Source organism: Microcaecilia unicolor, chromosome 5 (genome assembly GCF_901765095.1).
Source record: "Microcaecilia unicolor chromosome 5, aMicUni1.1, whole genome shotgun sequence".
NCBI lineage: Eukaryota > Metazoa > Chordata > Amphibia > Gymnophiona > Siphonopidae > Microcaecilia > Microcaecilia unicolor.
The window spans coordinates 162679491-162692322 of NC_044035.1; the positions used below are offsets into that span (position 1 = coordinate 162679491).

Genomic DNA, 12832 nt, shown 5'->3' on the forward strand with positions numbered 1-12832 from the left:
AGGGGGAGGGGAAAAGGAAGGGGGGGGGGAAATTATTACAAAATATTGTTGATGTTATACTTAGTTGACTGAGATGTATATGTACTAATTTTGGTGTATGTATAACGGTTTGCCATTATGATAATATAATAAAAAGTTGAAACATAAAAGATACTGATGCATTACATCAGGATATAACATCAAATTTTAAAAAATAAAACTAATACAGATGCAAAATTAATTAATTAGAAAACAAGTTTTTTAAAACCTTTCTAAAAGCAAACAAATTTGGTAAAGAACACAAATCAGAAGGTAAATCATTCCACAAACGAACTGCAGAAAAAAAGATATAGAGAATAGGGAAGTAAAACAAATTCCTTTAACAGATGGAAAAGCCAATATTAAACAATTGCATAATCTTGATGATATTATGCTTTTTAGTAGCTTAAAGCTGTTCACAAGGTCAGCTGAACAAAAACTGTAGAGACATTTAAATACAAGACATAACACCTTAAATTAAATTCTTTTTAAAACTGGGAGCCAGTGTAACCTAGCCAACAACAGAGAAAATTTGTCATATTTTGAACATCTGAATATTAACCTAGCCGCTTAATTTTGTATCATCTGTAACCTATTTATTTGTTTAACCTCTAGATAAGTGGCTCGAAGGTACATGCTGTGTTCATGAGCCCAGTGCCACATTCAGATGGCCTCCTGACACAGAGGGCGTGATCTAGTGCCCCCCTGATTGTTGGTGTAATACATTGCAACCTGGCTGTCTGTTTGAATGAGCACAATTTTGTTGGACAGCCGATCTCTGAAAGCCTTTAGAGCATTCAAGATCGTCCGGAGCTCCAGAAGATTGATCTGAAGACCTGTTTCCTGGAGGAATCAGGTTCCTTGAGTGTGAAGCCCATCTACATTAATCCCCAAACTATAAGAGATGCATCCATTGTCAGAACCTTTTGAGGCTGAGGAATTTGGAATGGCAGTCCCAGAGTCAAATTGGATTGAATGGTCCACCAGAGTAGTAAGTGACCAAGTTTTGAAGTCACTCAGATGACATCTGCTAGATCTCCTGTAGCCTGACACCACTGGGAGGCTAGAGTCCATTGGGCTGATCTCATGTGAAGGCATGTCATGGGAGTCACATGTGACTTAAAAACCTCAACATCTGCCAAGCTGTGACCTGCTGCGAGGTTCGAACCTGAGAAATCAGATTGACGGTTCTAGGATAAAAGCTTTACTTTGCTGTGTATTGAGCTGGGCTCCAATGAATTCCAATTGTTGAGCAGGGTGAAGATGGGACTTGGGGTAGTTTATAATGAACCCTAGTAGCTCTAGTACCTGAATAATCCTCTACATGGACTCCCGAGAACTGTCCTCCAACGTGCTCTTCACCAGCCAATCGTCTGCATAGCGATGCTGCAACTACCACTAGACATTTGGTAAATACCCTGGGAGCTGACGCAAGGCCAAAAGGCAACATACAGTACTGGTAGTAATGTGTTCCCAGCCAAAATCAGAGATACTACTGGTGGGCTGGAAGTATCGGGATGTAAGTGTATGCATCCTTCAAGTCAACTGAGCATAATAGCTAATCGTTTTCCTGTATCATGGAAAGAAGGGTGCCCAGGAAAACCATCCTGAACTTTTATTTGACCAGGGATTCAGGGCACTTAAGTCTGGGATGGGACGCATCTCCCCTGTCTCTTCTTTTGCATAAGGAAGTATCTGGAATAGAATCCCTGCCCTTCCTCCCCTGGTGGAATGGGCTCAACTTCATGGGTCTTAAGAAGGGCAGAGAGTTCCTCTATAAGTACCTGCTCGAGCTAAGAGCTGAAGTAATGAGCTCTCGGTGGGCAATTTGGAGGTTTTGAAGCCAAATGAGGGTGTATCCGAGGCGGACTATTTGAAGAACCCACGGTTGGAGGTTACAAGGGGCCACCTTTTGTAGAAAAACTTTAGCCTCCCCACAACCGGCAAAGTCATCTCAGACAGACACTAGAGGCTGGCGAGAAGAGGTGGTGTACCCATGTCTCTGTGGGTAGTAGGTACCCCTCCTAGACTTACCAAAAGACCTCCTAGATAAGGAGGCTAATACAGAAGATAGAAGAATGCAGGAGAGAGAAGAGATGTGTTTTTTGATTTGGTCAGGGACCTCCTCAACTTTCTGTCTAAAAATGTTATCCCCCCCAGAATGGGGCATCCGCAAACCACTGCTGAACTGATTGTTCCAAGTCAGAAACACGCAGCCATAAGTACATAAGTAATGCCACACTGGGAAAAGACCAAGGGTCCATCGAGCCCAGCATCCTATCCACAACAGCGGCCAATCCAGGCCAAGGGCACCTGGCAAGTTTCCCAAACGTACAAACATTCTATACATGTTATTCCTGGAATTGTGGATTTTTCCCAAGTCCATTTAGTAGCGGTTTATGGACTTGTTCTTTAGGAAACCGTCTAACCCCTTTTTAAACTCTGCCAAGCTATCCGCCTTCACCACGTTCTCCGGCAACGAATTCCAGAGTTTACACGTTGGGTGAAGAAATATTTTCTCAGATTTGTTTTAAATTTACTACACTGTAGTTTCATTGCATGCCCCCTAGTCCTAGTATTTTTGGAAAGTGTGAACAGACGCTTCACATCCACTTGTTCCACTCCACTCATTATTTTATATACCTCTATCATGTCTCCCCTCAGCCGTCTCTTCTCCAAGCTGAAAAGCCCTAGCCTCCTTAGTCTTTCTTCATAGGGAAGTCATCCCATCCCCGCTATCATTTTAGTCACCCTTCGCTGCACCTTTTCCAGTTCCACTATATCTTTCTTGAGATGCGGCGACCAGAATTGAACACAATACTCAAGGTGCGGTCGCAGCCATGAAAGTCTGCGCATTGCTATACTTTGAGAAGAGATCCTGGATGCCATGTCAAAGGTGCCTCTAGCCAAAAACATACAACACACCTTCTGCTGCTTGACCAACTGGCACACTGACTGGGCCTGCTCCAGTGGGCGAGAGTCCACCAAGTCCAGCAGCTTGCACACTGAGTCCCGCAAGTACACACTCAATAAGAACTGGTACGATTATATATGGGACACGAACATTGAGGCCCGAAACATCTTCCTACCAAAAGAGTAGAAGGTCCTAGCTTCTCTGCCTGGAGGTGCTGAAGCATAGTCTCTAGAACTCTTGAGAGCGGATTCCACCACCATGGAATTGTGAGACAACTGGGACCTATCAAAACCAGGTGTGCTGTGGATCCGATACATCATGTCGATCTTCTTGGGCAGGACAGGGACCGACAGAGGGAACTCCCAGTTCCTATTGAGGGCTTCCTTGAGCGTCTCATGGAGAGGGACAGTCACAGCCTCTCTAGGAGGGGCTCATAGTCCAGGACCTCAAGCATCTTAGCCTGGGCTCATCCTCCACTTGCAAATGAAATGGAACAGTCTCAGCCATCTCCTTCACAAAAGATGGGAACGGACGTCTCTCCAGTGGAGATTTTCTCATTTTCAGTAGTGGAGAGGGTTCAGAGGGGATGCCATAGGACTCATCCTCTGAAAAGTACCTTGGATCCTCCTCAGACTCCCATGAATATTCCTCATCGGTGTCAGTCAGCAACTCCTCATGAGTAGGCTACCGAGCCTGCCTTGACCTCGAGGAACCATATCCTCGAGAGGGGTGTCGAAGAATCTGCTCCAGCCTCGACTACAGCAAAGCTTCCTCCATCGACATCGAGGGGGTACCGGCTTGAGTGGCTGTTGACACCAGTGCCACATGCGACACCGGCGTTGGAAGCCTCACTGCAGGCTGAGGGCCAAGCGGGGTTGCACCAAGTGGCAGGGTAGGTGCAAGCACCCCGGATGCATACCATTGCAAAAGGCCATCCAGCAGCTCAGGAAGCAAGGCCCGAATACGTTAATCAAGGGTCAACACCGAGAAAGACTAGGGTGCCAACTCCGTGACAAGCTGCAGAACTTCCGGGGTTGAGACAGAAGTTAGGGCTTGGCTGCTAGGGGACCAATGCATTGGCACCTCCTGGATAGAGAGGGAGCAGTCTTCCCAGCACTGACGCTTCTTGGGTGCTGAATCCCTCAGTGTCCAGCAGCTACTGGCATCCTGCATTGAGGAAGACCGATGTTGATGCTTCTTGGCCTTCGCCTGATGCTCGGCATTGAGACTCCTCGGTGCTGACGAGGACAACATCGAATCCTCATGTCGCCTTGGGGTCAGGTCTGATGCTTGACAGTCCCAGGAGCCCTGCACAGCAGTCGGCATCAAGACAGATGGAGACCCACTTGATGCACTACTGCTCCCAGTGTCACAAGGTCCAGTAGCCCTCATCACCCCCACTGTACCATAAGGGATACAGGTAGACCTGGGAGGGGGAGACTATCTAGACCGGGAGGGGGGGTTGGGGGGGTGCTTATTGGTGCAGGATGTGGGAGGGGAAGAGAAGGAGGCAGGCTGCTTCAGGAGGCTTTGGGTGTGGGGAGGAAAGCAGCACCATTCTGCCCAGAATATTCAGGGGGGTCTTTTACTAAAGAGTAGCTTGAGTTATCTGCAGAAGGGCCCATAGGAATAAAATGAGCCCTGCTGCAGATAACTCAAGCTAATCTTTAGTAAAAGACCCCCTCAGAGGCCCGCACATGGCGTGGCACTGAATATCTGGGGTTAATTTAGTTGGTCACAGCCGCTGGCTGAATATCAACCCCTTAGTTTATAGAATATTGTAAATTACATTTAGTATTTGCACTTATAACCAGCCATACACCTGTTGTACGTTTGCGCCCTTAAGCACTTGAGAGGCACTTCAGATCTTCATCAATAATGTTGCAGAATAAAGCAGGTCCACATATAAGGTCCAAACAGCAATTTAATAAAACAACCTGACGTGGTCCACTCTTTGCCCTATCAAGGGCTGCCTCAGGGGTATACTAAAAACAATAACCAAACATAATACAATCATAAATACATAAAGTAAAATCTTTAACAACACATAATATGTAGGGATGCCAAAATAATTATTGTGTGTATTAATTGTAAACAAAAATGACATGCTTTATAAACATTTATAACAACACAAAAATCATAAGCATATAAAACATCTTATACATAACATAACAAATAATATATAAAATAAAAACACTCCTTTGTGATATAATAGGCCCCTAAATTTAGGCATACCAATGCTGACACGCTAGTATTCTATCAGTATTTATGCACCTATCAAACAGATTCACTGCTCGTGGAAAGGAGGCAGCTAAATTGTGACACCTTGCTATAGAATTGTCTCCATACAGCATAAAACCATGAACAATATGAAAAATAAAAAAACATAACATTAAAAATATCCTGATAGCAAGCAAAGATGAACACTGGGGTACTGTAGGCTGAATTTCTACTGTCCTAACTTCATCCAGATATTTATCCATCTAGAGGCCTGAATATCACTGCTATCTAGATAACCTGCCGCTCGCTCCACCCTCACATTGCCCTGAACTGTCCTGACAGTGCTGCTGAGCATCATGGATAACGCCAGCTAAGGGAATTATCCAGACAATTCCTTTTGAATATTGAGCACCCGGAATTTTTCCATCACGCATACAAATGGTTCTTACCTTTGGTCCAGGATATCCAGGTAAACCCTGTCATAAAGAATGAAAATAAAAATAAAGGTGATGCATATACTCTTCCAGGTGCAAGCTGTATGGTTTTAGTTTGGATACTAATGTTTTGGAGAGTTCAGGGTTCTCTCTAGCAATACAAGGTAATACACGTCTTTCTTCTGTAAAAAGGGCCGGATAACAAGCTGTGCAGCAATATAGATTACAGTTTTACTATGCCAGTGCCACTTCTCCCAGGAAGAAACAAGCTTACCCCACAGAAGTCCACCTCAGCAAACAGAATGGGCAGCAGCTCACTGTTTTCATCTCTGGGCCTGATCAGCTGCATGGGCAGACCGCCCAAAATGTGTGTGTGGTGGGGGTGGGGACAAAATTCTGCCATGCCCCCATCTCTCCCCAAGCCCTGCCCTCTGTGCTCTCCCCTCCCAACCCCAAATAGTTGAAGCTGCTGGCGGAGATCCCTAAGCCCTGCCAGCCAAAGTGGTCCTCCACTGGTGGCCTGGCAGTCAGTGGCACATTCTATGGGCTGCTGCTGCTGTAACAACAGCACCCCCCCACATGCTAAATTTTTCAAAACTAAGCATAAGTAGGGGGGGGGAGAGGCTCAGTGAAGCAGCAGCGGCCCATAGAAAGTGCCACTGACTGGCAGGCTGCCAAAGGAGGATCTCTTTGACTGATGGAACTTGGAGATCCCCACCAGCCATAGCAGCAGATGCCCAATGTTGCAACTGTAGGGGGTATGAATCAAAAATGAGGGGGCCCAGGCAACTGAGGCCTCCTCGTGGTTACACCACTGGGCTTGATATTCAGTTATCCAGATAAATGCCTTGGCTGGCACTGGCCGTGGATATTCTATAGCAGACAGGGCTCGATGAATATCCTTGTAGGCTGCCTTAGCACTATTTGGATGCAGCCAGAATAGTGAGTGGGCAGAGTCAAAAGTTATCCAGAAAGAAGTGATATTCAGATTGCCAAAAAAAAATCTGCTCTCCTAACTATACCCTGTTCGCTTATCTAGATACAATTTACATATCGCTGCTATCCGGACGGCTGCAGCACTTCCTGTTCTGCATGGATATTTAGCGTTGCTCACTATTTGGATAGATAGGACCTTCTCTATGCATTCTAAGAAAAATATATACAAAGGTACCAATAACCTTCAACTCAGTTTGCTTGCATCATTTTGAAATAGTGCACTGGGAGGATGATTTTCACCGGGACGCAGCAAAGTAAATATGTATTGCTCTGGTTGAAAACTCTACCCCTCTCAGCTGCTGAAAAATACACATGGGGTTTATAATGTGCATGTTTAACTTTCTGTTCTTCCACCTATTAAAAAAAAAAAAGAGAGAAGGAAAAGAGAAATGGATTTTTGTACCTGGTTGTGGCAAAACAGGGGATTTTCATGCCTATGATTTGTATTACTAATTTCATGACATGTATTTCTCTTGTTTGGCCAGCAGCTGGTATCAGTCCTCTGCTTTAAAGCTGTTGCAGAGGTGATGTTTTCCTTTTAGCTTAAGCCCTGAGGGAAAGTAACATGCAGTTCTACTGGCCAGATACCTTCAAAGTTATGCTCTGGGTTCTGATTGGTCCTGAAGTACAAAATCCAGCCAGAATGTGCTGGATTCCCTCAGAGAGGGAGTGTGGAGGGTAAAGATCTCTGCACTGTGAGCAGTTATTTTTCCGAATTCCCCACATACTACTCAGGTAGTAAGAAAATGTCTAGTTAGTTTAATGTTGATACCTGTTGATTTACCTGTTATTGTTTGCTATATATATAATAGCTCTGTTGTCCTGGATTGACTAAGAATGCTGGTGGCTTGTGTTTTTGGTCTGTGGGTGTTTACTAGGAATTGTGGGATTCCTGGGAATGTGGCCCCAGTGTCCTTAAAAACACTAGGGTAGGTGTTTTTAAGGACACTGGGGCCACATTCCCAGGGATCCCACAATTCCTAGGGTAGAGTATTTTGGGAAGGAAGATGGCCGCCGAGTAGGCTGGAAGAGAAGGACGCTCCCATTATATTTTGCCTTAGTACTAATTCCTGCAAAAATGCCGAAAAGGAAAGGCAAGTCGAAGGGACCCCCCCTCCCGAAACTTACTCCTTCCTTACCTGGGCAAACGTCCATCTCTTCCTTTTTGATTTCTACCCCGAAACAGGACGAATCCGCTGCTGGGGCAGGGAAGAGCCCCAGCTTGGAGAGCGAGTTATCGCTTAGCCCCCTGAGACCTCAAACTCCTCCACCGCCGCAACCAGACGGGAAGGCAGTTCCGGGGCCTGTTGAAACAATAGCCTCGAAGGGGCGGCGCACCCCGTCGTTGGAAGCGGGTATTGGGAACAGCATGCAGAGAGAGGAGGCAGAGCTGCATAGTTCAGGCACAACATCGGATGAAACAGCGGCTGAACTGAATTTAAATGTGGATTTGAGAGAAGTTTCCTTGTGTGCTTTGGCAATTCAGCCACTGGAGAGGCCAGCTGAAATTTCACTAAGCTCAATCTGGACTGCTCTCGAATCTCTGCACAAGGTGTGTACATCCTTTATAACTGTTTCTTTAAATAATGCATCTCAGATTAAGACTTTGAAAGAGAAAATTGAAGGAATTTCATCTAAACAAACAGCAATTGAAATAGAAGTGGCAAAAATTTTCAAACAACAAGCTCATATTGCTGGTGACCGGTTGGTTTTACACCGAAAGATCGAGAACTTAGAAAATGCATCCAAGAATTTAAACCTTCGATTACTAAATTTTCCTCAGTCTCAATATATGACACCTAGAGATATGTTTGTGAAATTCTTAACTGAAATATATAATTATTCAGAACAAGTCTTGCCTCCTTTACAGAGCATATATTATTTGAGACAGAAAATGAAGCAACAACAAAGAAATGTGGAACAACAAGGTGAAGGAGAAGATATAAAGCGAATGCTACATACCTGTAGAAGGTATTCTCCGAGGACAGCAGGCTGATTGTTCTCACTGATGGGTGACGTCCACGGCAGCCCCTCCAATCGGAATCTTCACTAGCAAAGTCCTTTGCTAGCCCTCGCGCGCCCATGCGCACCGCGCATGCGCGGCCGTCTTCCCGCCCGAAACCGGCTTGAGCCGGCCAGTCTCATATGTAGCAAGACAAAGACCAGGGAAGACACAACTCCAAAGGGGAGGCGGGCGGGTTTGTGAGAACAATCAGCCTGCTGTCCTCGGAGAATACCTTCTACAGGTATGTAGCATTCGCTTTCTCCGAGGACAAGCAGGCTGCTTGTTCTCACTGATGGGGTATCCCTAGCCCCCAGGCTCACTCAAAACAACAAACATGGTCAATTGGGCCTCGCAACGGCGAGGACATAACTGAGATTGACCTGAAAAATTTACCAACTAACTGAGAGTGCAGCCTGGAACAGAACAAACAGGGCCCTCGGGGGGTGGAGTTGGATCCTAAAGCCCAAACAGGTTCTGAAGAACTGACTGCCCGAACCGACTGTCGCGTCGGGTATCCTGCTGCAGGCAGTAATGGGATGTGAATGTGTGGACAGAAGACCACGTCGCAGCTTTGCAAATCTCTTCAATAGTGGCTGACTTCAAGTGGGCTACCGACGCTGCCATGGCTCTAACATTATGAGCCGTGACATGACCCTCAAGAGCCAGCCCCGCCTGGGCGTAAGTGAAGGAAATGCAATCTGCTAGCCAATTGGATATGGTGCGTTTTCCTACAGCCACTCCCCTCCTATTGGGATCAAAAGAAACAAACAATTGGGCGGACTGTCTGTTGGGCTGTGTCCGCTCCAATAGAAGGCCAATGCTCTCTTGCAGTCCAATGTGTGCAGTTGACGTTCAGCAGGGCAGGAATGAGGACGGGGAAAGAATGTTGGCAAGACAATTGACTGGTTTAGATGGAACTCCGACACAACCTTTGGCAGAAACTTAGGGTGAGTGCGGAGGACTACTCTGTTATGATGAAATTTGGTGTAAGGGGCCTGGGCTACCAGGGCCTGAAGCTCACTGACTCTACGAGCTGAAGTAACTGCCACCAAGAAAATGACCTTCCAGGTCAAGTACTTCAGATGGCAGGAGTTCAGTGGCTCAAAAGGAGGTTTCATCAGCTGGGTGAGAACGACATTGAGATCCCATGACACTGTAGGAGGCTTGACAGGGGGCTTTGACAAAAGCAAACCTCTCATGAAGCGAACAACTAAAGGCTGTCCTGAGATCGGCTTACCTTCCACACGGTAATGGTATGCACTGATTGCACTAAGGTGAACCCTTACAGAGTTGGTCTTGAGACCCGACTCAGACAGGTGCAGAAGGTATTCAAGCAGGGTCTGTGTAGGACAAGAGCGAGGATCTAGGGCCTTGCTGTCACACCAGATGGCAAACCTCCTCCACAGAAAGAAATAACTCCTCTTAGTGGAATCTTTCCTGGAAGCAAGCAAGATACGGGAGACACCCTCTGACAGACCCAAAGAGGCAAAATCTACGCTCTCAACATCCAGGCCGTGAGAGCCAGGGACCGGAGGCTGGGATGCAGAAGCGCCCCTTCGTCCTGTGTGATGAGGGTCGGAAAACAGTCCAATCTCCACGGTTCTTCGGAGGACAACTCCAGAAGAAGAGGGAACCAGATCTGACGCGGCCAAAAAGGAGCAATCAGAATCATGGTGCCTCGGTCTTGCTTGAGTTTCAACAAAGTCTTCCCCACCAGAGGTATGGGAGGATAAGCATACAGCAGACCCTCCCCCAGTCCAGGAGGAAGGCATCCGATGCCAGTCTGCCGTGGGCCTGAAGCCTGGAACAGAACTGAGGGACTTTGTGGTTGGCTCGAGATGCGAAGAGATCCACCAAGGGGGTGCCCCACACCTGGAAGATCTGTCGCACTACACGAGAATTGAGCGACCACTCGTGAGGTTGCATAATCCTGCTCAACCTGTCGGCCAGACTGTTGTTTACGCCTGCCAGATATGTGGCTTGGAGCACCATGCCGTGACGGCGAGCCCAGAGCCACATGCTGACGGCTTCCTGACACAGGAGGCGAGATCCGGTGCCCCCCTGCTTGTTGATGTAATACATGGCAACCTGGTTGTCTGTCTGAATTTGGATAATTTGTTGGGACAGCCGATCTCTGAAAGCCTTCAGAGCGTTCCAGATCGATCGCAGCTCCAGAAGATTGATCTGCAGATCGCGTTCCTGGAGGGACCAGCTTCCTTGGGTGTGAAGCCCATCGACATGAGCTCCCCAGCCCAGGAGAGACGCATCCGTGGTCAGCACTTTTTGTGGCTGAGGAATTTGGAAAGGACGTCCCAGAGTCAAATTGGACCAAATCGTCCACCAATACAGGGATTTGAGAAAACTCGTGGACAGGTGGATCACGTCTTCTAGATCCCCAGCAGCCTGAAACCACTGGGAAGCTAGGGTCCATTGAGCAGATCTCATATGAAGGCGGGCCATGGGAGTCACATGAACTGTGGAGGCCATGTGGCCCAGCAATCTCAACATCTGCCGAGCTGTGATCTGCTGGGACGCTCACACCCGCGAGACGAGGGACAACAAGTTGTTGGCTCTTGCCTCTGGGAGATAGGCACGAGCCGTCCGAGAATCCAGCAGAGCTCCTATGAATTCGAGTCTCTGTACTTGGAGAAGATGGGACTTTGGATAATTTATCACAAACCCCAGTAGCTCCAGGAGGCGAATAGTTATCTGCATGAACTGCAGGGCTCCTGCCTCGGATGTGTTCTTCACCAGCCAATCGTCGAGATATGGGAACACGTGTACCCCCAGTCTGCGAAGTGCCGCTGCTACTACAGCCAGGCACTTTGTGAACACCCTGGGCGCAGAGGCGAGCCCAAAGGGTAGCACACAGTACTGGAAGTGACGTGTGCCCAGCTGAAATCGCAGATACTGTCTGTGAGCTGGCAGTATCGGGATGTGTGTATAGGCGTCCAAGTCCAGAGAGCATAGCCAATCGTTTTCCTGAATCATGGGAAGAAGGGTGCCCAGGGAAAGCATCCTGAACTTTTCTTTTACGAGATATTTGTTCAGGGCCCTTAGGTCTAGGATGGGACGCATCCCCCCTGTTTTCTTTTCCACAAGGAAGTACCTGGAATAGAATCCCAGCCCTTCCTGCCCGGATGGCATGGGCTCGACCGCATTGGCGCTGAGAAGGGCGGAGAGTTCCTCTGCAAGTACCTGCTTGTGCTGGAAGCTGTAAGACTGAGCTCCCGGTGGACAATTTGGAGGTTTTGAGGTCAAATTGAGGGTGTATCCTTGCCGGACTATTTGCAGAACCCACTGATCGGAGGTTATGAGAGGCCACCTTTGGTGAAAAGCTTTCAACCTCCCCCCGACCGGCAGGTCGCCCGGCACTGACACTTGGATGTCGGCTATGCTCTGCTGGAGCCAGTCAAAAGCCCGTCCCTTGCTTTTGCTGGGGAGCCGAGGGGCCTTGCTGAGTCGCACGCTGCTGACGAGAGCGAGCTTGCTGGGGCTTAGCCTGGGCCACAGGCTGTCGAGAAGGAGGATTGTACCTACGCTTGCCAGAAGAGTAGGGACCAGTCTTCCTTCCCCCGAAAAATCTTCTACCTGTAGAGGTAGATGCTGAAGGCTGCCGGCGGGAGAACTTGTCGAATGCGGTATCCCGCTGGTGGAGATGCTCTACCACCTGTTCGACCTTCTCTCCAAAAATATTGTCCGCACGGCAAGGCGAGTCCGCAATCCGCTGCTGGAGTCTGTTCTCCAGGTCGGAGGCACGCAGCCATGAGAGCCTGCGCATCACCCCACCTTGAGCAGCGGCCCTGGACGCAACATCAAAGGTGTCATACACCCCTCTGGCCAGGAATTTTCTGCACGCCTTCAGCTGCCTGACCACCTCCTGAAATGGCTTGGCTTGCTCAGGAGGGAGCTTGTCCACCAAGCCCGCCAACTGCCACACATTGTTCCGCATATGGATGCTCGTGTAGAGCTGGTAGGACTGAATCTTGGCCACGAGCATAGAAGAATGGTAGGCCTTCCTCCCAAAGGAGTCTAAGGTTCTAGAGTCTTTGCCCGGGGGCGCCGAAGCATGCTCCCTAGAACTCTTAGCCTTCTTTAGGGCCAGATCCACCACACCAGAGTCGTGAGGCAACTGAGTGCGCATCAGCTCTGGGTCCCCATGGATCCGGTACTGGGACTCGATCTTCTTGGGAATGTAGGGATTAGTTAGAGGTTTTGTCCAGTTCGCCAGCAATGTCTTCTTAA

At 48.0% G+C, this 12832-nt stretch overlaps 1 protein-coding gene across 3 annotated transcripts in view; it reads right to left on the minus strand.

Moving 5' to 3' along the window:
• COL13A1 (collagen type XIII alpha 1 chain) overlaps positions 1-12832 on the minus strand; it is a 1024165-nt gene that overhangs the window by 436579 nt on the left and 574754 nt on the right. For all 3 annotated transcript variants that reach the window (XM_030203528.1, XM_030203531.1, XM_030203529.1), the window contains exon 18: positions 5602-5628. In XM_030203528.1, the coding sequence (XP_030059388.1) occupies positions 5602-5628 (27 nt within the window). The remainder of the gene's footprint in view (positions 1-5601; positions 5629-12832) is intronic.